Source organism: Xenopus laevis, chromosome 1S (assembly GCF_017654675.1).
Source record: "Xenopus laevis strain J_2021 chromosome 1S, Xenopus_laevis_v10.1, whole genome shotgun sequence".
Classification (NCBI taxonomy): Eukaryota; Metazoa; Chordata; class Amphibia; order Anura; family Pipidae; genus Xenopus; species Xenopus laevis.
Window position 1 is genome coordinate 2,735,798 of NC_054372.1, and position 26,717 is coordinate 2,762,514.

The following is a 26,717-nucleotide window of genomic DNA, read 5'->3' on the forward strand; positions in this document are numbered from 1 at the left end:
TTTTAATGCTAATTTAATAAAACAATACTTTTTATGAAAACAAAAGCCTTGGGACAGTTATCTTTGGATAAAGGATTTCCTTATATGTGATCGCCTAAGAACTGGGCCGAGTCCCTTAGGCTTACTCAAATATAAATCAGATGTGGACTCCCAATTGATGTATAATAAAAAAAATTGGTTCCCCGCATATGCAAATTAGGGGTTGGAAGGGGAAAACATTTTTTACGTCCTTGTTTTGTGCCAAAAAGTCACGCAATTTGCCTCCCTGCCAGTACTTTTCCCTAGATCCGACAACATGGATTACAGATTGGCTCCCGACAGGAAAGTGTAATGTTGGCAGCACAGGCGAATCCCTCTGTAAAGAAAACAAAGAGAAATCATTTTGTTTTGCTTCCCAGTTGAGTTGAGTCCAAGTAATGACTAGCGGGGGAACAAACAAAAGCTACCCAGGCACCCTAACTGGGGAGAATGGGGTGTATGTATAATACCCAGCATGCCATGGGCAATCAGGGAGAGATGCACTTAAGCACAAACTTTTTAATAAAGATATATAATGAGTGATAAGTGACTTTCAAATAAAATATGGACTGAACAGCCCCTTGAACCCCCCCTGCCCCCACTGGTTTCTAACGAGTTCCTTCTAGAGAAGCAAGTCCAATGTAGGGAATGATACCCACATGTCTGGCAGCGATTCTCGAGGATCCAACGATGTGCCCATTGCTGTCCAGAACATCAATCCCCTCCTCTAGTTCACTGTGTCTCATCAGGACCACGTTGCACACGTTGGCACTGGCTAGAAAGGAAAAGAAGGTTCAGACACCCCCAAAACTAGAACTGCAATTCTACGGAGGACATTATACAATATGGCTGCTTCTCCTACAATAAAATTCCCAGTGTCACTGACTTTAGGTCATTGTCAAGTGCTTTCCGTTGGACAGCCATGTGTTATGTATAGATTATGTTCTCCTATATATACACACACACACACACACGTGTGTAGCTCATCAATTGCCTCCTCACTTAGTTGAACCTTCCCACAGAACTAAACTGGGTCCTCAAAATCCTCTTTGAAAAGATGAAAGCAAGAATGCATTCAAATATAATACAAATAAACCCACAATTATATGGATTCAATGGTGTAAGTAAGAATTTGTGTTGTTCCTCCAGTTTGAGGAGAGGTCCAATTAGGGACATCATTGTAGGTCAGGTCTGTAACGTATGGGTGGGAGTAGGTGACTCCCATTTGGTACTTTGGGAGGTTCCTGTAGGCTCTGGTAGGTTTCTCTTTGGCATAACAGGGAGGGGGTACCCAAGAGCATGAGCAGAAGGCTTAAGTAGGAAGAAGAAGAGGACAAATGGAACGACCCACTGGTAGATGGGCAGCCGGGACCTAGTCATGGTGCTGTTCATTATAAAACAAACACTTAATGATTTAAAGCTTCCAAAAATTAAAACATCCAAATAAGAAAAGAGAGAAGTGGCAGTTCTTGGGTACCCCCTCCCCGTTATGCCAAAAGCTCTATAAAGCCTGTGCAGATGGGGCTCCCCTGGTGGCCCCTGATCTATTTTGTTATAACTGGTGCTTTTGTAATAAATGCAACTGTCATTGTGCCAAGGATAAAATGTGCAAAACACTTGCCACTCCAGTGGATAATAATGTAGTTTAGAGGCAGAGACTGTTGGTAGAAATCAGAAGAGCAAATATCCGGCAGGGCAGAGAGTTTGTCTGGGGAAGAGAGATGTAACAGAAAAGGAACTGGGAGACATGACAGAAGGGAGAGAAGAATGAACCCTCAGTATATGGCAGTGCGTGAGCACATGGAGGCTACACTAGTGTCTGTGAGAAGTATCCAGGCTACACAATACTGACACTAGGGAGATACACAAGTGTGTGAGGGGCAGCAGTAAGAGGGGGTCAGTGTATCGGCTCTGTGAGACTTCACCATGTGACTTATGTGCCAGTATGGCTTGAGGATATCGGCACAGATTTGCTGTGGTCATGATGCCCTTTCAGATGGTCTTTCTTAACTAATTAAACTTGTTAACTGTGCACAACCTCTATTACAGCCCTCACTACATTTCCTAGTTCAATTCACTTGACAAACAAGTGCTAAACCAGTCACCCTTGTCTACTGGAGGCAACTCCTACCCAACTTTCCTCCTGCAATCCATCCAACTCACAGCAATACAACAGCCATTCTCTGCAGCTCACTGTGTCTCCATATGTTCATGGGGGGTCTCCTGCATCTATTTAAAGCCACTCCACCCAAATCCACCACCATCTAACATCATGAACCACTGTCTCTTGCTGCTCCTCTGGATCTGAATCCCAGAATTCCTCCATACAAATCCCAACTCAGATGCTACTTTTTATAGCACAGCATGTGACTTGTTACTCAGGGGCCACTGCCACAAACACTGTAAGTGCCAGAATTTATTACCCTCCCTATACGTGCATATATTTACCCCCTTACTTAGATTGTCAGCTCTGCAGAGTACTTGTCACTTCTTGAATGTAACTGTATACATTGTATTTCTGTTCTACATAGTAACATAGTAAGTGAGGTTGAAAAAAGACACACGTCCATCAAACCTTAAGTCTATATATAACCTGCCTAACTGCCAGTTGATCCAGAGGAAGGCAAAAAACCCATCAGAAGTCTCTCCAATTTGCCTCAGAGGGGGAAAAATTCCTTCCCGACTCGAAAATACAATGGGACCAGTCCCTGGATCAACTTGTACTATGAGCTATCTCCCATAACTCGGTTATGTCTGGATTATAATGTACAACCCTGTGTATACACATACAGCTGTATCAATGAGTATATATACACACAAACATACACAGGCTTCCCCAATTCTGTTGTCAAACTGGAATAGACCTGAAATAGCGTGGTTATATATTTATTAATTAGGCACAGACGCCTGGTGATGAATATGCTAACCACAGGGGCTTTCTTATTAGAACTAATAATCTGTTTATTCCAACCCCTGTGGAATTAAGGGCAAGTCTGTGCTTAATTGGAGGGCTTTATAAAGACAAATTGTGCAAAAGGGCAGGTTAGGGCACAAATAAAAGACTAATATAAGGAGATTGTTATGTCAATATGAGCTTCATTAGAGACTGGTGCAGGGGGGACACAAACAAACAGAGAATAAAGAGGAAAGGGAGACGCTGGGGCCACATAGCTGTCACCTTAAATATAAATAGCTCCCCTTCTAATTCCCTGGTGCATTAGTGTGAGTGTGGCCATTACCTACAGCTGGGAATGGTACAAAGCGCTGGATCAGGAGACGGGTCGAAGGAGTAAACTTGTTAGCTCTCTGGACAAGAATATTAAGGCCAACCTTAAAAAGGAAAAAATATGTTACTGAGGTGACACTGCACATGTTATCTTAATAAACTTGCATTCAACAGACGTCACATTAAACTTGTACAAAAATGCTCATCTGTTTAATGCATAAAACATTTCATTCTAATAGTTCATTGTTCTATTTTTATTCCAAATAGCTCACCCTACCTCCCACCCAGCATTCATTTATGTTACTTGAAAGAGTTTTGCACAAGGCACTTGCTTCTTGTATCTCAGGTTTACAGATAAGGAACAGTTCATTATTCAAAGAGGCAGGATAAAGTGAAAGGGTAATTTACAATGATTTCACAATTGAATACAACAAACAATAACAACCATGGATTTTTATCACACAAGAGGCAGAATTGTTTTCAGATGAAGCGATGTTTAACCTTGATCAGTACAAACAATACAATTCAACAGTTCATGTGTCAATAGTTGGTTGGTAGGCTAAGAGGTTGTATATGTTCTGTTATACAGATAGAATCTCAGCTGCCATAAAGCAGGACAGGACTGCTGCTTACAATGGGGATCAGATAGGATCTGTGCAGCCACTGGGACAGAATGTTCTGTTATACAGATAGCTAGAATCTCAGCTGCCATAAAGCAGGACAGGACTGCTGCTTACAATGGGGATCAGATAGGATCTGTGCAGCCACTGGGACAGAATGTTCTGTTATACAGATAGAATCTCAGCTGCCATAAAGCAGGGCAGGACTGCTGCTTACAATGGGGATCAGATAGGATCTGTGCAGCCACTGGGACAGAATGCTCTGTTATACAGATAGAATCTCAGCTGCCATAAAGCAGGACAGGACTGCTGCTTACAATGGGGATCAGATAGGATCTGTGCAGCCACTGGGACAGAATGTTCTGTTATACAGATAGCTAGAATCTCAGCTGCCATAAAGCAGGACAGGACTGTTGCTTACAATGGGGATCAGATAGGATCTGTGCAGCCACTGGGACAGAATGTTCTGTTATACAGATAGCTAGAATCTCAGCTGCCATAAAGCAGGACAGGACTGCTGCTTACAATGGGGATCAGATAGGATCTGTGCAGCCACTGGGACAGAATGTTCTGTTATACAGATAGCTAGAATCTCAGCTGCCATAAAGCAGGACAGGACTGCTGCTTACAATGGATTTTTGGGCTGTGCCACGTGGGCAAGCAGTGAGTTTAGTGGCACAATACAGTCACTATGTGACCTACTTTCCTGGCCAAGATGTTTCCTGACAACTCTAAGTCCTGAGGGCGGTGGGAGGCTCACGAAGTGATTATGGGATGTAACACCAACTTCACACACTGTCACATGCAGCCACTCGACGCACTGCTCACAATTATCAGCCTTAGGGAACTGGGATTGAAAACCCCACAGGGGCATCAACACTTGGAAGACGGTGAAAAATAACCTGAGCGTATGTTGCTGGGGAAGGGAGGGGATGTTATTAAATAAATAGGGAAGCCTTGCTGTACATTACTTTAACCTGTTCCCCTGGATTCAAAAATAGTATTTCCCTTATATATTAACCCTTTTTTCAGCAGTTGTCCTACTTATGGTGGAGCTTGGGAAATACTACCCAGAAGCTCACAAGCTAACCAAACACAACATCTCAGTGACTGCTAATATCCTTATCATTTACAGTAGGGGGTACATTATCCCTTATAATACATGAGTGATACTCAGAGTTCTCTGTATAACTCAGCCTGCAGCCTTGTGCCTTTATATGGTCACAGAACAACCCCTCAGTGACTTCTAATATCCTTATCATTTACAGTAGGGGGTACATTATCCCTTATAATACATGAGTGATACTCAGAGTTCCCTGTATAACTCAGCCTGCAGCCTTGTGCCTTTATATGGTCACAGAACAACCCCTCAGTGACTTCTAATATCCTTATCATTTACAGTAGGGGGTACATTATTCCTTATAATACACGAGTGATACTCAGAGTTCCCTGTATAACTCAGCCTGCAGCCTTGTGCCTTTATATGGTCACAGAACAACCCCTCAGTGACTTCTAATATCCTTATCATTTACAGTAGGGGGTACATTATCCCTTATAATACATGAGTGATACTCAGAGTTCCCTGTATAACTCAGCCTGCAGCCTTGTGCCTTTATATGGTCACAGAACAACCCCTCAGTGACTTCTAATATCCTTATCATTTACAGTAGGGGGTACATTATCCCTTATAATACATGAGTGATACTCAGAGTTCCCTGTATAACTCAGCCTGCAGCCTTGTGCCTTTATATGGTCACAGAACAACCCCTCAGTGACTTCTAATATCCTTATCATTTACAGTAGGGGGTACATTATTCCTTATAATACACGAGTGATACTCAGAGTTCCCTGTATAACTCAGCCTGCAGCCTTGTGCCTTCATATGGTCACAGAACAACTCCTCAGTGACTTCTAATATCCTTATCATTTACAGTAGGGGGTACATTATCCCTTATAATGCATGAGTAATACTCAGAGTTCCCTGTATAACTCAGCCTGCAGCCTTGTGCCTTTATATGGTCACAGAACAACCCCTCAGTGACTTCTAATATCCTTATCATTTACAGTAGGGGGTACATTATCCCTTATAATGCATGAGTAATACTCAGAGTTCCCTGTATAACTCAGCCTGCAGCCTTGTGCCTTTATATGGTCACAGAACAACTCCTCAGTGACTTCTAATATCCTTATCATTTACAGTAGGGGGTACATTATCCCTTATAATACATGAGTGATACTCAGAGTTCCCTGTATAACTCAGCCTGCAGCCTTGTGCCTTTATATGGTCACAGAACAACCCCTCAGTGACTTCTAATATCCTTATCATTTACAGTAGGGGGTACATTATCCCTTATAATACATGAGTGATACTCAGAGTTCCCTGTATAACTCAGCCTGCAGCCTTGTGCCTTTATATGGTCACAGAACAACTCCTCAGTGAATTCTAATATCCTTATTATTTACAGTAGGGGGTACATTATCCCTTATAATACATGAGTGATACTCAGAGTTCCCTGTATAACTCAGCCTGCAGCCTTGTGCCTTTATATGGTCACAGAACAACCCCTCAGTGACTTCTAATATCCTTATCATTTACAGTAGGGGGTACATTGTGAATTGAATGTTAATCTTAAGCAAAGACCATGTTTATTTTAATACAGTACAAAGTACTTGGTGTGACAATAATTCTGTAAAACAGAATGAGCCCCAGCAAAAGTCAATAAGAATATACAAAGCATATACCATTTCGGTGGGGTAGAATCCTCCAATTAAACATTACCTGCAGAACATGCCTGGACTGTAAAAGCCTAATAAACAAGGATTAAAGTCCAGCTAGAAGTATTCCTATTAATCTGTAAGATCTGCTTGGAATGACAGATGTGGGGACAGCAGACAATGAAAGGGTTAAGCATTTGGGGTTGTGTAGCTGGGGAGGAGGGTACAGGTGCTTCACCCCCAGCAGAGAAGGTACGTTGAGCTGTATAAGGTGCTAGTCAGGCCAAAGTGCTCATTAACTGATCTCGCCTGTCAATTAGCAGCAAATTCCCTCTCAGTGAGAGCCTATTGGGAGCAGATGAGCTGAAAACAAGTGCGATCACCCCCAATGGTCTGAGCTGCTGTTAATTAAAGTGAGTCCCTGTGTGGGGCGTCAGGCCACTGAGCTGTGGGGTCGGGGGGAGATAGAGGGTCAGGATCAATGTGGCTTCCAGGTCAACTTCCCCCGGAATCCTGCCTTGTCTCTATAAAGAGATAATATTTGTAGTGTTTAAGTACAAATCTAGTTAACCTTTTGCCTCTTAGGCTTCCCATAGGGGGTTGTCATATGCTTCTCACAGGCTTCCCATAGGGGCTTTTCATGGCACAGATGTACACACCAGGGGGAATCAGCCCATTAACTCAATGCTTTACTAGCCGTTACCAGGTTAAAGGGCAAACAAAGCTGGGGGTATAAGGGTATAAGCCCAACTCCTAAGCCATTGGGCACAGGGGCCATGTTCCCATCTCACACTAGAGGCTTATCAATTCCACCAGGTTGCACTGCAACATCCTTCGTTCTGTGAAACATGAAGGCTTTTGCCGTTTGTTCGTTTTTGTTGCTTTTTGCATTTCAGTTTGAAATATTTTATTTGATTTTCACATTTAACAAATGAAATCAAAATGACAGCAAATTTTATGAAGATAAAGAAAATATGCTGAATTCGAAACAATGGCATGTTTTTTGGGGGTTTTGGAGAGCCCTGGCTGAGGATGACTGTGTAAAGCCCTAGGAATGATCTATAGATGACAGACACAAAGAGGCCAGTGAGCTGCAGCCATAAGAGCACAATAGGCACAAGGCTTGCACAGCACGGGCAACTCAAGGGGCAACTCACGGGGCACAGGTGCACAAAAACCCCGATTTTTACCTGTACTTTTTACACTTTGCAGCCCTTCCATGATAAAATAGTGCTAATGAGCAGCTGGTTCCAACAGATACTAAAAATACAATATTGGGATTCCTTCTTACTTTTATTTCTGTTCAGAAGGTAACTGTGCCAGCCAATGGCCGATGTGTAATATACTACCGGGTATTAATCTCAGCTTTAATTGCCAATTGTTCCAGTCAACATTACACAAGGAATTCCTACTATCGCTCTCTGTTTTACAGCATGTTCCTAGTACTTATGTCTTACCTGCTGTTCTAGAACAGCCAAGTCCTACTAACTATATTCCGACTGCTGTTCAACAGTATGTCCCACACTTGTGCTACAACATAAGTCTCCCTCACCTTCTCTTCTCATTCATATCCCTTGTTCTAGTACATGTTCCTCAGCCAAGAGACCTATAAGTCAGCTGTTCTACTTGTGCTTTGCAATTAATATTCCACACCTACTGTTCTAGAACATGTTCCTCATCCATGTCCTACTATCTCTCCTTCGTCTGTTCTACACCATGTTACACACACTTGTGCTAGAACGTGCAGTATCCCTGACCTGTGGTTCTCATTCATAGCCCATATATGTGTAATTCTAGTGCATCTAGTAGACATGTGCTGTTCCCCTGCATGACTTGCACCTTGTGTTCTAGCCCCTGCATCTCACCCGCTGCTCTGTTACATGCTTCTGACATACTACTACTCATTTCCAGAGATAATATGTTGTTATCTGTTCATTTCTCATGCTTAGGACATGACACTTGTGTGTAGAATTCCTGGGAATATGAGAAATTCTGTGTATGTGGGAATCAGTTAATGCTATTGCATTAAATGCATTAGTGGAAGAGAATTACTAGTGGCCTATAAGAGACACCCCCCTCCCAGTGTGTGTGACTTGTATTTACATGATATAATGCAGCGGGGGGCTAGTAAATGTCGGTGTTGGCATGCATGAGCCGGACAGGCCTAAGGTTAAGCCAGATGGGGAGAGTCAATATAATAGTGATCCTGCCCCTAGTCCCTTCATTTATCTCCGTGGCCACAATCGATTATTATGGGAATAAGTGATCTGCATTGCAAGATAGGACTCAGAGCCGGGTCCAATTAGCAGGCAAGAACATTCCAATTAGTAATAATTATTATCTAATTTCCTCACATAAAGGAGAGTGGCCAAAGACCATATTGATTGCCAATGTTTGTGTTCATTTCCCCAGTATATTGTGACATGTATTTGTCTATAGGCAGCTTTATGTTACATTTATTTCATGCACTCCCTTAGCAACCATTTGCCAGTTCTGGGCCACTGATCATCATCACTTACAGCTATTAGTGCAGCCGCTGGGTAGGCAAAATGTAGGTTTGTGCCCAGTTAATTAAGTAACCAAAGAGAGCGGGTTAGGGTATTTTTCAGAGCAATTTACATTTTGTTTCCACCTCTTTATTATTATTTAGTAAGACTGCAGCACATTTCAGTACTCTGCTCCAACGGTCCCCTTGGGGCAAGAATAATTTTACTACATGTGTAGCATTTGTCTCAATTAATGAATTATTCAGTTACTAGTTAGAAGTCAGTCTACCCACTAACTAGTCCTTGCCCAGATACGGAGTTCCAAGACTCATTTATTCCTTCTCGTTGGCTGTTCTCTTTCCCATGGTCAAACATCCCCCCTACAGTGCTTCCTGCTATTGGGTTTCTCGATTTCCCATGGTTGGGCAAGAGGTGGGCTCCTTTCACATTATCCATGTTGAGTGATCTTTGGTCACTAAAGGGAACACCTGATACTTCAAACTGCTTTACACTGCTACGCCTTGCTCAGTGATCATTACTAAACCCCAGTGTGACCATGGGAAAGAGAGCAGCCCAATGACTGACTCACCATGAGTGCTGATTTGACAATGCAAATGAACCCACGTCCAGTTGAAATACATTCCACAGTTGAGAAGCCATGATCAGTTTTGGCACATGTTCCTTTTAATCTTAAAGGAAAACTATACCCCCCAAAATGAATACTTGAGCAACACATCAAATTAAGTGGCATATTAAAGAATCTTATAAAAAAGGAATAAATTATTCAAGTAAATATTGCCCATTTTCCATCTCTGGACTTGAACCCCATTTTGTGATGGGTTGTGTGTTGCCTCAGATCACCTGACCAGAAATACTGCAGCTCTAACTGTAACAGGAAGAGATCACCTTACCAGAAATACTGCAGCTCTAACTGTAACAGGAAGAGATCACCTGACCAGAAATTCTGCAGCTCTAACTGTAACAGGAAGAGATCACCTGACCAGAAATACTGCAGCTCTAACTGTAACAGGAAGAGATTACCTGACCAGAAATTCTGCAGCTCTAACTAACAGGAAGAGATCACCTGACCAGAAATACTGCAGCTCTAACTGTAACAGGAAGAGATCACCTGACCAGAAATTCTGCAGCTCTAACTGTAACAGGAAGAGATCCCCTGACCAGAAATACTGCAGGTCTAACTGTAACAGGAAGAGATCACCTGACCAGAAATACTGCAGCTCTAACTGTAACAGGAAGAGATCACCTGACCAGAAATACTGCAGCTCTAACTGTAACAGGAAGAGATCACCTGACCAGAAATACTGCAGCTCTAACTGTAACAGGAAGAGATCACCTGACCAGAAATACTGCAGCTCTAACTGTAACAGGAAGAGATCACCTGACCAGAAATACTGCAGCTCTAACTGTAACAGGAAGAGATCACCTGACCAGAAATACTGCAGCTCTAACTGTAACAGGAAGAGATCACCTGACCAGAAATACTGCAGCTCTAACTGTAACAGGAAGAGATCACCTGACCAGAAATTCTGCAGCTCTAACTAACAGGAAGAGATCACCTGACCAGAAATACTGCAGCTCTAACTGTAACAGGAAGAGATCACCTGACCAGAAATTCTGCAGCTCTAACTAACAGGAAGAGATCACCTGACCAGAAATACTGCAGCTCTAACTGTAACAGGAAGCAGTGTGGGAGCAAAATGCAGAACTCTTGTCTTTTAATTGGCTCATGTCACCTAACATGTATGGTTTGTTTTTTGTGCACCCGTGAATCCTACGATCCCAGGGGTCGGCCCTTGTTTTTTAAAATGGCAGTTTACTATTTATGATTAACCAATATCACATACTACTAAAAAATTTACATATGAGCTGCTGTTGTGCAATATCTTTTTATAGAGACCTACATTGTTTGAGGGGTTTAATTTTCCTTAAATAAAATCCCATGACCTCCTTGTGGACCAAGCTGAATAAATGATAGTATAAAGGGGCCACAATATCTAAACATATAAACATATGTAAAAACATAGAAATGAATGCTGTATTACTCACTGCAATGGAGACCCACTGATGACTGCCCCTGTGTATCCCAGAATGAACTTTGATGTCGGAGAAGGCATTAGCCAGAGTGAGACCCCAATAGTCTTTGGTCTGCCCTCAGCTGATTGAATACAGTTGCAGTGAGCCCGCAGAAGCCTTGCAGTGCTGTGTGATAAATCTAATGTGGTGCCTCATACACACACGTGTGGTTTCACTTAGGCCCGAGCAAATCACATGTATGTTACGTTCTGTCACGTCTACTTTGTAGGACAGTTGATACAGGAGAACGAATCATCCGGGAGTTGAGGTACAAGGAAACTCTGGAAATAGATTTAGTGAAGAGGAAAGAGAACAAAAAGTGCCCCCCAGGGAAGTTGTGTGGCTAATGGCAGACACCCGGGGCAATTAATGATCATGTCACGTAGCTCAGACAATACAGGTCCCACGTGAGGCTTCTCACATTCGTAGCATTTCGGTTTGTATAGTTGACACCTGCATTGTGACTCTGATTCAGCCACTAAATAATAAAGAGAAGAGAATGAACAACAGAGAGACACACAATAGGCACTAACGATCCCTCCCTATAACCAAAGCCTGTATGGTACATGCCCACAGCTCACACGTAACACCCAATGCAATGACGGGTCTCTAGTTTATGTTAGCCCAGGGGCTTTCTGATGATTCAAAGTCAAGTCCCACTTTATGGCACAGGGACTCTGTTACCTCATGAAAAGACATAGATCAACATGTTGTCTATTTAGTCACATGGCTACGAGAACATTTACTAAAGTGACAACCTGACCCCGAGTCTCACTCCCCTCCAGGAGAAAATGGAACAGACACAATGAAGTGAACAAGTGACTTGAAGAATCAGAGATGTTTCCAGGTCCTTCCTACAGCAATTACCTTCCAGTCAGGTACATTATGTGATTGTCTCTCCTCCCAGCATGAGACCAGTATGTAATGTCATATGTGTGTGACTGTCACTTTAAATTCATGATGTGCAGCAGCCTCCTAATTGGCCTTCAGATATATAGAAACATTGGGGTAACAGTCACCCTGCAATAGTTCCAGGGGTACCCAGGGTACAAATAAACACTCACCCCAAATCTCCCCCTAACTGACCTTCAGACTGGGCCCCCTTAGCTCATAACAAGGTTACAGATATATAGAAACATTGGGGTGTCACCCTGCTATAGTTCCAGGGGTACCCAGGGTACAAATAAACACTCACCCCAAATCTCCCCCTAACTGGCCTTCAGACTGGGCCCCCTTAGCTCATAACAAGGTTACAGATATATAGAAACATTGGGGTGTCACTCTGCTATAGTTCCAGGGGTACCCAGGGTACAAATAAACACTCACCCCAAATCTCCCCCTAACTGACCTTCAGACTGGGCCCCCTTAGCTCATAACAAGGTTACAGATATATAGAAACATTGGGGTGTCACCCTGCTATAGTTCCAGGGGTACCCAGGGTACAAATAAACACTCACCCCAAATCTCCCCCTAACTGACCTTCAGACTGGGCCCCCTTAGCTCATAACAAGGTTACACATATATAGAAACATTGGGGTGTCACCCTGCTATAGTTCCAGGGGTACCCAGGGCACAAATAAACACTCACCCCAAATCTCCCCTAACTGACCTTCAGACTGGGCCCCCTTAGCTCATAACAAGGTTACAGATATATAGAAACATTGGGGTGTCACTCTGCTATAGTTCCAGGGGTACCCAGGGTACAAATAAACACTCACCCCAAATCTCCCCCTAACTGACCTTCAGACTGGGCCCCCTTAGCTCATAACAAGGTTACAGATATATAGAAACATTGGGGTGTCACCCTGCTATAGTTCCAGGGGTACCCAGGGTACAAATAAACACTCACCCCAAATCTCCCCCTAACTGACCTTCAGACTGGGCCCCCTTAGCTCATAACAAGGTTACACATATATAGAAACATTGGGGTGTCACCCTGCTATAGTTCCAGGGGTACCCAGGGCACAAATAAACACTCACCCCAAATCTCCCCTAACTGACCTTCAGACTGGGCCCCCTTAGCTCATAACAAGGTTACAGATATATAGAAACATTGGGGTGTCACCCTGCTATAGTTCCAGGGGTACCCAGGGTACAAATAAACACTCACCCCAAATCTCCCCCTAACTGACCTTCAGACTGGGCCCCCTTAGCTCATAACAAGGTTACAGATATATAGAAACATTGGGGTGTCACCCTGCTATAGTTCCAGGGGTACCCAGGGTACAAATAAACACTCACCCCAAATCTCCCCCTAACTGACCTTCAGACTGGGCCCCCTTAGCTCATAACAAGGTTACAGATATATAGAAACATTGGGGTGTCACCCTGCTATAGTTCCAGGGGTACCCAGGGTACAAATAAACACTCACCCCAAATCTCCCCCTAACTGACCTTCAGACTGGGCCCCCTTAGCTCATAACAAGGTTACACATATATAGAAACATTGGGGTGTCACCCTGCTATAGTTCCAGGGGTACCCAGGGCACAAATAAACACTCACCCCAAATCTCCCCTAACTGGCCTTCAGACTGGGCCCCCTTAGCTCATAACAAGGTTACAGTTATATAGAAACATTAGGGTAACAGTCACCCTGCTATAGTTCCAGGGGTACCCAGGGCACAAATAAATACTCACCCCAAATCTCCCCCTAACTGACCTTCAGACTGGGCCCCCTTAGCTCATAACAAGGTTACAGATATATAGAAACATTGGGGTAACAGTCACCCTGCTATAGTTCCAGGGGTACCCAGGATACAAATAAACACTCACCCCAAATCTCCCCCTAACTGACCTTCAGACTGGGCCCCCTTAGCTCATAACAAGGTTACAGATATATAGAAACATTGGGGTGTCACCCTGCTATAGTTCCAGGGGTACCCAGGGTACAAATAAGCACTCACCCCAAATCTCCCCCTAACTGACCTTCAGACTGGGCCCCCTTAGCTCATAACTAGGTTACAGATATATAGAAACATTGGGGTGTCACCCTGCTATAGTTCCAGGGGTACCCAGGGTACAAATAAGACTCACCCCAAATCTCCCCCTAACTGACCTTCAGACTGGGCCCCCTTAGCTCATAACAAGGTTACAGATATATAGAAACATTAGGGTAACAGTCACCCTGCTACGGTTCCAGGGGTACAAATAAGGTTCAGAAACCATTGCTTTGATGATTTGATTTCAAGTGTTAGGGCAGAGACACACTGTCAGATTTGGGGAGATTAGTCGCCCCACAACAAATCTCCTCTTCTTCGGGGCGACTAATCTCCCTGAACTGCCTTCCGCCAGCTAGAATGAAAATCTCCAGGCCCAAATCTGACAGTGTGTCTCTGCCCTAAATGTTTTTATTTGATTTCTATAGAGATGATGAACAGGAGCTGAAAATCAACAAGTTCCAGCACAACTTGATAAAACCGCCATCATCCACATATAAAGCAAGTTGCTGCGTAATAGCTTAAATCACTGCAGAAATATTTACCAACATAATATAAATACAGTATAAGAGGAAGATGATTTAATGATTTATTCCTCCAACAGCGAATGGGAATTAAAAGGAGAGATTTGGGGGAGCCCACACAGCGTGGCAGCACAGCTTTGTTATACATTATATATATATACACACACACATACACTGGGTGCTGCAGGGACAGAGAGAGACAGAGGTTATAGTCATGGGAGGGTGATTATTCCAGGGAACAGACGGATTTCTGATCCACACGGGAGAGATCCAAACCCACGGCAGTTTTCTAAATGTCATCTCAGTGAGAAACACATGTCAGCAACTGTCAGTGGGATCTTTCACTTAACCTCTCGTGTACCACACTCACCCGTCTAAGCAGTAGCTCCTTACTATAAACAGTCTGCGCTGTGTGTGTGTTTGTATCACTGGTGTGTGGAACGCAAGCACTGTGCTTATAAAGGAACCCAACAGGTGTGTTCAAGAGAGGATACTTTAACACCCGACGGTGCAAGTGCAGCGAGAGATTTAGTAAGAGATTGCCATTTAGTCAGTTGTAACTGGGGAGCTGACAGATGGAAGTGACAGAAAGGTTTTACAGGAGGTACTGCAGCAGAGGCATTTGGGGGGCTACACAAGTTAGAAGAGGGGCACTTAGACTCTATAATTGCACATTAACAGAAGGACAGCCCAGTCCCCCAACTGTTCCACATACAGACTGTAGCTCTTATATAACTGCCAACAGGGAAACTCTGTGTTGTTATTATTATTATTTCATACTGGGAAGTTATATTCAATCCTAATGTACATGCTTTTTAAGTATTGGTACTTTGCTATAGAAACACATGGTCTGTCTGTCCCTTTGTGCTGCTTCTCTCCCTGTGCCTCATTGCTCCCAAAGTCACAACTACCAGAGCAGAGAACAGAAAGAGCCTGATACTCAATAACAAGTACGTTTACGTAGAACCTTAAAACCAGTGACAATTTGTATCAGATGTATAATGGGATGTTGCTAAGAACTGCCATTTTTTTTCATTATGCAAACTGTCATTTTTGGGTCAACATCACCATTATTTATATATTTGTCAGGGCTGAACCTTAACACTTCCTGTTTCCTGTAGGATCTCTACCAAAGAGGCCGTGTGCGTGTCACAATGTTACATACGTGTCACGCTAAAGCCATGATGTCATTGGGAGATGCTGACATCACAGCGGAGACTCTTCAAACAATACAGGATTGATACCTGCCAGAAGACAGTTGAAACCAGTGTCTGATTTGGCAGCAGGAGACCCACAACCTGGAAACATAAACAAGAAAAGGGATCAGTATTAGTGACTGGCAACATAGTGAAAGACACTCGTGTCCTTGACTGACAACTTTTCTTGAGTGCACACTCAAGACTAAGGGGCACATTTACTAAGGGTCGAAGCGAATTCTAAGTGAATATTCTAATTCAAAAACTTCGAATTTTGAAGTAATTTTTGGGTACTTCGACCATCGAATAGGCCAAATTCGACTTCGATTCGAAGTGAAAATGCTTTGACTATTCGATAATCGAAGTACTGTCTCTTTAAAAAAACTTTGACTTCAAAACACCTTAAACCTGCCGAATTGCTATGTTAGCCCAGGGATCCCCAACCTTTTGAACTCGTGAGCAACATTCAGAAGTAAAAGGAGTTGGGGAGCAACACTAGCATGAAAAATGTTCTTGGGGTGCCAAATAAGTGCTGTGATTGGCCATTTGGTAGCCCTTATGTGGATTGTCAACCTACATTGAGGCTCTGTTTGACAGTGCACTTGGTTTTTATACAAATAAAACTTGCCTCCAAGTCTGGAATTCAAAAATAAGCACCTGCTTTGAGGCCACTGGAAGCAACATCCAAGGGGTTGGAGAGCAACATGTTACTCACGAGCTACTGGTACGGGATCACTGTGCTAGCCTATGGGGACCTCTTAGCCAAATACTGGCTATTGGTTCTAAGTTTTGAGAAGTCGAAGGATTTTCTTTTACTAGCCCTTCATTCTTCTGCCCCTACACCCAATTCCCTTCCTACCTCCCCATCACATTTCTGTTACTACACCAAACTCCCCTAATATTTCTGTTCCAACTGTCGATAGACAATATCACTTGAAATGGTCTTTTTAGGACAAATCGTACATTTAAACGATCGTGATCATAAGCTTGGTCTTACGATAACGAAAATATATTTTATCTTACTCTCTCCTACACTTCTATTCCTACTCCCCACACCCTCCAGTTTTCACTACTACTCTAATCACTCTTTTACTATTTTCCACAAATTTTATTTTTCTCATTTCATCCCACTTTGCATTCCATCTTTTTCCACTTTACAGAGACCCTGTCTAATCACAGTGAACCCAGTGGTTGCCAAAAACCTGGTATTAGCCGTCTAAAATATTTCAGAAATCGCAAAAAATGTAATTTTCAAAAGTGCTCAGAGAAGCAACCCTGACCAAGTTGACAATAATTAATTTTGGGGGGTTTTCTTTATAATGTTGTTATACCAACTTGAAATGGGAATGAATAATTGAATACAATTCCAACACTGTGAGAGGTTGGTAACAGATAATGAGCATTCAAACCATGTGCAGATGTTGTTAATTGGGAATGATGATGTTACTTATTGGGAATGAGTAGAGTAGCTCTGCCTTGAGATTTGGGTAACTGAGAGAATTGCATTAGATCCCATTCAGATGTGGGTTATTGGAAATGAGCAGTTTAAACTTCCAATGTTGATTAGGAAGAATAAAATGGCACCACCTTATGGGAATGAATAACTGCAACACCTACTGGTCACAATGAATAAAGAAGTTTAAACTACTTGAGATCCTGACAGGTCTGATCAGTGGAAAAGAATGTAATGGGGAAAGAATGAAGTTCTATTACTTACTATTGGGGTCCCAAAGGGAACATATCAAAAATTCAAAAATATATTTCCAGTCAATTCTTAAAGTTAAAAAATTACTCTTTATTTAGCAAAGAATTGACTGGAAATATATTTTTGAATTTTTGATTTGAGTGCCCTTTGGAGTTGGGGGCTATATTCCAGCACCTTGGCCCTTTTTTGACAGGCCTGTATAGACTGCAGCAGTTGAGTAGTAAATTTTTGGATTTTCCAAAGGGAACATAACCTAGGAAGGAAATAAAAGGAATCTGACAGATACATGTAAACTTCATGGCTGCTTCATCTACTGACATCACAGTATGACATCACTTGCAAAGTTGACATGACCGTGCTTACAATGCCATAGCATGAGATCATATGTACAAGGCTCCCAAGTGACTTAGGCAATGACTGAAGAAGTTGCATCGGTGGATGATGATACTTTTCATTATTATTTCTATTTGCTTGAATAGACAAATTCTTCTTAATGGCAACACTTACCTGACATTCTGAAAGGCATAAAAATCTTTTCATTTGTGTCTGGATGGATAATTGCCTGCAAAGAGAAGGGAAAGCAATTCATGATATCACTGCATACAAGCAAGCCCAGCAGTTATAGTTCAACATCACAAGAGAAAGAAGCACCCGGTGCCACTGGGTGACGGGAGCAGATCATTTTTTCTCATTATCGCCCAGGTTGATACAAGAAAGTTGAAACGTTGACTGTACTCTATATGTATGGGTTCATGCCTTATAAAACTCAAATTATGCAGCCCATAAACACAACTTCCCAGTGGAACCCTAGCTGCCTGCCTTGTCGTATGAGCAGAAATGCTGTTAAATAATCCGCTGGGCATATCATATGGCAGGAGGTGAATTATCCAGATGTTACACCAGGCACCCGCATTAAATGCACATAAATTGTCTGCCCTTATGGTTGAGCTAACTAACCTAAGGAATCATATTTTCTGCCATTACACAGTAGAAAGGTGTTTATCTCTCAGTACACAACTGCGTTTCCAGTTTAGCAGCCCTCCTGCTTTCAGGGTTGTATAGCTGTAGGGCATTCAGACTGGCAGAGGAACAGGGGTGAGGGGCAAAGTTTGCTCTATCACAAACAAAGAATAAAGTTGCAGTTGCGCTGGAGGAGGGAAGACTTTGCGTCCATATAACAAGGTGGCACAGCGAGCTGATCCCATGCCCAGCAACAGGCGAAAATATTCCTCCTCTTTTACTATTTCACCAATTAACACCTACATAATTATGCTACCGTTAATTACAACTAGGTGTGTATATTTTTATATTGACATTGCCAACAGGTGTGTTTTATTTAGCAGGTTTAAAAAAAAGAAATAACTGGGGGGGGGGTTAGAGAGAGGGGGGATGCCAGACGGACACTGAGAATCAGACAGCGGACACTTGCTGGGCATCACGTTAACTTCAAGGGATCCTGTCATTGGAAAACATGTTTTTTTCAAAACACATCAGTTAATAGTGCTGCTCCAGCAGAATTCTGCACTGAAATCCATTTCTCAAAAGAGCAAACAGATTTTTTTATATTCAATTTTGAAATCTGACATGGGGCTAGACATTTTGTCAATTTCCCAGCTGCCCCCAGTCATGTGACTTGTGCCTGCACTTTAGCAGAGAAATGCTTTCTGGCAGGCTGCTGTTTTTCCTTCTCAATGTAACTGAATGTGTCTCAGTGGGACCTGGATTTTACTATTGAGTGTTGTTCTTAGATCTACCAGGCAGCTGTTATCGTGTGTTAGGGAGCTGCTATCTGGTTACCTTCCCATTGTTCTTTTGTTTGGCTGCTGGGGGGAAAGGGGTGATATCACTCCAACTTGCAGTACAGCAGTAAAGAGTGACTGAAGTTTATCAGAGCACAAGTCACATGACTTGGGGCAGCTGGGAAACTGACAATATGTCTAGCCCCATGTCAGATTTCAAAAAATTGAATATAAAAAAAATCTGTTTACTCTTTTGAGAAATGGATTTCAGTGCAGAATTCTGCTGGAGCAGCACTATTAACTGATTCATTTTGAAAAAAAACATTTTTTCCCCATGTCAGTATCCCTTTCAGAAACGATTCAGTTGCTCTGAATCTTGGCTCATTTTCCTATTCCCTCTGTCATGTATCGTTTGCTGTATTGTTTCCCATTCCCTAAACTTTGCCAGCAGAGTATTCCAAATACCGGATATACTCGAGTATAAGCTGACCCAAGTATAAGCCGAGGTACCTAATTTTACCTACAAAAACTGGGAAAACGTATTGACTCGAGTATAAGCCTAGGGTGAAAAATGCAGCAGCTAAGTTTCCCTAAATGTGGCTCTTCTAGCTCAGAGAGCACAATTGTGCCTCTCTGGGCTAGCATCGTGGAACCCACAACCTCCTCCAGAGCCAAAAAGATGAGGGGGGCAGCAGCAAGCAAATGGGCCAGGATCGCCCAAGTGGCAAAGCTCTCTGTCAAGCATCACCTAATATCACTTGAGGTTCAAAGCAGCCTGGCAGTTCCAGTGCTCTCGGGTACCATATAACAACAGGATGGTGATAATAAAACTGTTTAGAATGTATGTGATAAATGTATGGCAAAATACCTTCTTCAGAAGAACTGGTGTCTCCATCGCACCCTGTTTCAGAGCAGTCACACTCTCCCTTAGCAGGGAAGGGGTTAATCATCACCCCTGTTTAGCTTCTATTACTAAACTGCCCTGTTACCATGGTAACCCGTACCGCACTCTCTACTGGCCACTGCCATCTTGCCCACTGAAAGTCTCGTGAGAGCCGCAGAGGCTGAGCGAGAGCGGACGGGGAGTAACTTGTAACTTGTGCAAGAGGAATACGGAGTCCAGGAGGATCTAGCGGAGAACGTCGCAGTTGTGGCGGACATGTTTGCGGACAGTGGCGAGGAGAAGAGGCGCTGGTCTGTGAGCGCTGCCTGCAGGAGCAGCCGTAACACAATCCCAGGTACTGTGTGTTGTTCTGCAGGGAAACTGCATAGACATTGTCCTTTCTGAGCCTATTCACTATTTTAGTACCTGCCACGGACCCCCAATAGTGAACCCGAACCTGCCCACAGATATCTCTGGGGCACATTGGCTTTATCGCTCGCTTGTCTGCAGGGTCTGGTCTAGTACTGACTTGAGTATAAGCCGAGGCAGACTTTTTCAGCACATTTTGGGTGCTGAAAAACTCGGCTTATACTCGAGTATATACGGTAGTACAGCGCTGTGCAATATGTTGGCGCTCTATAAATACATGTTAATAATAATAATGACCTCTTCCAATGGTTTGTTGTAAAGGTCCAAATCTGCCAAACTGCCTGCGCATGGATATAGAGATACAGCTTTCCCCTCACTTGTATGTATGTATGTATGTATATTTTTATTAGTTACATGCCATGTCATCTAGCCGTTCAGGCATTGCAGTGGGCCAGTCAATTTAGGGCTACATAGTTACAAAGTTCATCAAGTCCAACCCCTCCAAATGAAAACCCAGCATCCATACACACACACCCCTCCCTACTTTTAATTAAAATTCTATATACCCATACCTATACTAACTATAGAGTTTAGTATCACAATAGCCTTTAATATTATGTCTGTCCAAGAAATCATCCAAGTCCCTCTTATAGTCATTAACTGAATCATCACCCGGCAGTGCATTCCCCAACCTCACTGTCCTCACTGTGATGAACCCCCTACTCTGTTCCTTTAAATGAAACTTCTTTTCCTCTAGTCTGAAGGGGAGGCCTCTGGTACGTGATTCTCTTTATGGGTAAAAAGGTCCCCTGCTATTTGTCTATAATGTCCTCTAATGTACTTGTAAAGTCTAATCATGTCCCCTCACAAGCGCCTGTGGGCAAGGGAAGTCGAGGGAAGTGGAGCCACCAAATGGGAGCAGAAGCCGGAAGGCCAAATGGGGGCTGAAGTTGCCAAAAAGAGCCGAAGTTGCTGAGGAGAACGAAGAAGCTGCTGTAGAAGGAATTTGACCATCTGCCAAATTTTAAAGATAAGTTTTCACTGAAGACCTTTTTTAACTTGGGGGCCTGGCCACCAATTTTTTTTTTCCTTTTATGGGGGGCCATGACCACCAATTTTTCTTGGACTGGCCGCCAATGTTACATATTTATATGTGGGGGCTTTGATATGGAGCCAGAGAGGAGCAGGGCATAGACTGTGGCACATTCATTACAGGAACAGTAATGGAACTACAGCAGCATGTTACTAAATGTCCATTCATGCACATAGCAAGCATTCTGGGTCACTCATCTTGTTGCTGGGGTCAGTGACCCCCACTAATCAAATTAAACTAGCGACCTACAACGGGAAGTCAGGTCAGTGACCCCAGTAATAAGATCTCCTGCATTAATGGATTCTAATAAACTGGTGCTTATGTTCAGGGTGCAACTTTTGTGTTTTTTCCTAAGCTACAGGGACCCACCCAACAAATCTTGGGCAAGATGATCTGTATTTTGTGCATATAAATGGACAGTGTGTTACTAAGGGGCTCCGCAGGGGTGTTCCTACACAAGACATAAGGTGGGCGGAATACTGGAGAAGGAATGTAGCCAATCAAATAGTGGATGGCACATACGTATGTATGTGTGTATGTGAATATGAGACATATGTGTACCGTATGTGTATGTGTGACGTGTGTGTGACGTGTGTGTGACGCCACATTACCAGACAGCAGTTATTTGCCAGCAGTGTGAATAAAAATAATAAAACCCATAATGTATGTTACTTACTGTATCAGGCATTGTCCAATCAGCACATTCAGTTAAACACGTCAGTCCCAAGGCTCAGGGAATAGCCTCAAACAGATATATATATATATAACACTTGGGCACTTCCACGCCCGTCACTGTTCTTTTGTTGCTGCCACATTAGTTGCTTGTGATTAGCACCGTGCCATAATAATCACTATTTATTTATATATCCCCCCTGACAGGTTACGCAGTGCTTTGCCCTAATGTATAACAATAATACGAATAATAATAATAATAAAGGTTCTGCCTTTTCTGCTTGTGTGAGTATCAAGTCTCCGCAGTACATTCCTCAGGAAATTTGGCAGCACATCCCAACGTATAAATACACTTTCCCCACATACACAACATATTGCTCCAGAGCTGAAAACATATTGGCAGCACCTCCCATGAGCTTGCGCTCGTCATACAAATGTCACGCAGCCAATTTCATGCGAGATGATATAATCCATGCAATAAATGCACTGACACACATACAGTATGTTATTGACAAGCCACTGTCTCATTTAGGAGAAGTAGAAACGGTCTCAGTTATTTGGGGTGATTAGTTCTCATTACACTCAGTCATTACCGACCCACAGCAGCAGTTCTCATGGTGGGCTACAAAATAACATTTCCCATCAGCTTTCTCATGCCTTCATTACACAGGGAAGGAAACCCCCCAGCTCCCACTTGCTATTAATCCTAATAAATAGCTAATAACTAATGATTCAGCACATTACTCATATATCCTATCTGTGTCCTATACAGCTGCCCATCCAGCATATCTCATATGGGCCTCGCTGTAGGTCTATTCCCATCAATGCTCCGATTTCCACCATGAAATAAAGCCAAGTAAAACCATTTGGAACATCTCCCATTTAATGACACTGGGTGGGGTCACTGGTTCCCAGGCTCTCTGGTGGGTGCTCAAAGGTGCAGCGTAACGGAGCATCTGTCCCATGATAAATGTCATTATCTGCCGCCAACTCTTTTACTCTCAGGTTCTTTCAGGTTGAGCATTGGCCCCAGTTTGTTTGGTCCATACCTTCCCACTATGAGATTGCTCTACACTCATATACAGATGATTTGGCCAAGCATCACCTTGAGTGACTTTGGTTCCCTCTTAGTTAATTCCCCGCACTCCTACAATTCACATGTACTGAGCTGGTGGTGCTGGCTCTCCGTTGTCCTGGCTTGGTCCCTTAGCAACCATGAACATTCTGCTTTGGCTCTCTCTTGACATCAGAACTCTTATTTGTGACCTGTTCAACTAGTGATGTTGCCTAATATTCATTACTATGACCCCTCTCCCTAAAGCCTACCCTGACTGCAGAAATTGTAGAAGACTAGCACAAACTATTCAAGATCATTTCACCACAGAAGTGATGTGACTATTGTCTTCCAGCAGCAGTAACACAACTGGACAACTTAGTATGTCACACACACACACACAGCATCACCAGCAGTCATGGGACAGCAAGTTACCTGGGGCCCCTGGGGGTAACAAGAGACAGTCACTGACCATTACTGTGGAAACATATCAGTTATAGGCTGTAAGGGCAGAGTCAGGCCAAGGATGTTTTGTATTCTATTGTTTTGTATTTGTATCCCACCCATTGGCCAATCATTTTATTACCCAGTCAAGAAATCTATTGATTTGTATCCCACCCATTGGCCAATCATTTTATTACCCAGTCAAGAAATCTATTGATTTGTATTTGTATCCCACCCATTGGCCAATCATTTTATTACCCAGTCAAGAAATCTATTGATTTGTATCCCACCCATTGGCCAATCATTTTATTACCCAGTCAAGAAATCTATTGATTTGTATTTGTATCCCACCCATTGGCCAATCATTTTATTACCCAGTCAAGAAATCTATTGATTTGTATTTGTATCCCACCCATTGGCCAATCATTTTATTACCCAGTCAAGAAATCTATTGATTTGTATCCCACCCATTGGCCAATCATTTTATTACCCAGTCAAGAAATCTATTGATTTGTATCCCACCCATTGGCCAATCATTTTATTACCCAGTCAAGAAATCTATTGATTTGTATTTGTATCCCACCCATTGGCCAATCATTTTATTACCCAGTCAAGAAATCTATTGATTTGTATCCCACCCATTGGCCAATCATTTTATTACCCAGTCAAGAAATCTATTGATTTGTATCCCACCCATTGGCCAATCATTTTATTACCCAGTCAAGAAATCTATTGATTTGTATCCCACCCATTGGCCAATCATTTTATTACCCAGTCAAGAAATCTATTGATTTGTATTTGTATCCCACCCATTGGCCAATCATTTTATTACCCAGTCAAGAAGAAGAGTCTGCAAAATCCCTTCAGTAATTAAACAGAAAGCTGATATATACAACCTGCACCTGGGCTGCTCTCCTCCTCATGGTCTGACAAGTATCTACTCCTGGGTAAAGGAATCCAATCGTCCTCAAGTATTTACCCAATTACAGAGCTCTGGCTCTCAGTACATCATGTACAGAGATGTTTTTTTCTGAATACCCTGCTCCTAGACTGCTCTCCTTCCTATGGTCAGACATGAACCTGGATATATATAAGGGGCAGGACTATGACCCGCATTAAACAGTTATTTGATGGCATTTCCTAGAAGTAGGGTCAGTTTCAGAAGACAAATAACGTTGTTGTATAAAAGATCACCACCTGGATGAACTTACACAGACACAGGGACAATATACAAACCAGTGGTGTAACTAGATGTTACCGGGCCCCATAGCAATTTCAATTTAGGTCCCCAAAATATTCATAAATCAGCCTTTTCTACCAAGATATAATAAAAAATTATTAATTAGGACCCCTGCTTCCTCTATAGTTACTTCCCTGATACAAACTCTTTGCAGATAGTGCCCAGTGCTCATCCCCCTAATTTGTTATTTTTTCGTCGCTACATTGACGATTTATTGATAATATGGGGAGACACAGTTTGTCGAAATGGTCACGGAGCTTAACACTCTTGAGAGTCCCGTGCGTTTTACTTTTGATATTAATCCTCTTACTATCAATTTTTTGGATGTTGCCCTTACTTTAAATGGCCCAAATATAGATTTTGCACTATATCGCAAACCGACTGACTTGCATTTTAAAAGTAGCCATCCAATCTCGATGAAAAAACCCCTTCCCATTTCACAATTTTGCAGGGTGTTGAGGAACAACTCGAACCCGGTGGTTCGAGAGGGGCAGTTAAAAGAAATGTGGGACAGATTTAAGGAAAGGGGGTACCCGGACAAGATGCTTCATGACGCATTAGGGGTGGCCAGTAAACGCTGCCAAGAGCCTGCCATTGGGGGGGGCTAGACATCCCAGTGTTGTATTCAGTACCAAATATAGTCAACACACAAAAAATATGAGCAAATTCATCAGAAAACAATGGAATATTATTCATTCAGATAATGATTTGGCTAGAATTCTCCCAAATCCCCCACAAGTGTGTTATAAAAGGGGCACCAATTTGCGGGATATATTGGTCAAAAATGACCCCGTGCTATAATAATCCAAAACGTACTTGGTTAACCAACGATAAGCCAGGTTGCTACAGATGTCCGACCTGTACCTCATGCCGTTTCATGTCCCCAGGACAATCTTTCTTACATCCCCACACAGCTAAAAGATTTGCTATTAGACATCACATTACCTGTAACACCACACGCGTGATTTATTTCATCACGTGTCCCTGTGGTTGATTTGACATTAAGATTGAGGATGGACGCACATCGATCCGCAATAAGTACAGCTTTTCGTGACGGGAAAACAGTTAAGCCAGTGGCGAAACATTAACTTGAACAGGGTCACAGACTTCCCACATTTAATTATATTGGGATCGACCATATTCCACCCCTGAGACGGGGGGGGGGGAGACCGCTCCAATGCTCTTTTACAAAAGGAAGCATTTTGGATAAAAACCCTAAATACCCCGAGTCCATCAGGTTTGAATGAAAATTGTCCACTCACCTGTTTTTTAAAACAAAGATGAGTTTAACCAAGTTTCTGTGAAATCCCCCTATTCTCTAGTCATTTAGTTTAGAATTATGGATACGTCGGTGCAACGTTTGTCTACAATATGTAACAATTGCCTTAATCTTCTCAATATTGCAAGTATGTTGCTACAATGAATTTCCACTTTGCTACTTAACACATTTCTTAGCTGATTAAATTTAGTACTTATGTTGTAAAGTGATTTTGTACTATGATCTTTATTTATTTTTTACAACAGTGTTTTTAAGCACACTAAATGGTTAATAGACTATTTGGTGATTGGTCCTGTCCTCTTCGATCACATGATTCTTTATGCTGCACGGGATCTATATATCTATATCTATCTCTCTCTCTCGTCTTTTACAACACATTTATAAAGTCAAGCTGAACAGAGCCACATACTATAAAATAATAATA

General features: G+C 42.6%; 1 protein-coding gene across 2 annotated transcripts in view; it reads right to left on the bottom strand.

Annotated features, from left to right (window-relative positions):
- LOC108706473 (sideroflexin-5) overlaps window positions 1-26,717 on the bottom strand; it is a 28,398-nt gene continuing 1,681 nt past the window's right edge. The window contains exons 2-7 of one of the 2 annotated variants that reach the window (XR_001934101.2): window positions 18,028-18,082; window positions 15,864-15,917; window positions 11,133-11,637; window positions 3,258-3,348; window positions 678-793; window positions 1-355 (exon numbers count right to left, since the gene is read on the bottom strand). Coding sequence is in view for 1 of the 2 variants with exons in the window: in XM_018242941.2 (XP_018098430.1) it covers window positions 137-355; window positions 678-793; window positions 3,258-3,348; window positions 15,864-15,917; window positions 18,028-18,060 (513 nt within the window). In the remaining variant the exon portion in view is untranslated. The remainder of the gene's footprint in view (window positions 356-677; window positions 794-3,257; window positions 3,349-11,132; window positions 11,638-15,863; window positions 15,918-18,027; window positions 18,083-26,717) is intronic. The other variant, XM_018242941.2, reaches the window with a different exon arrangement.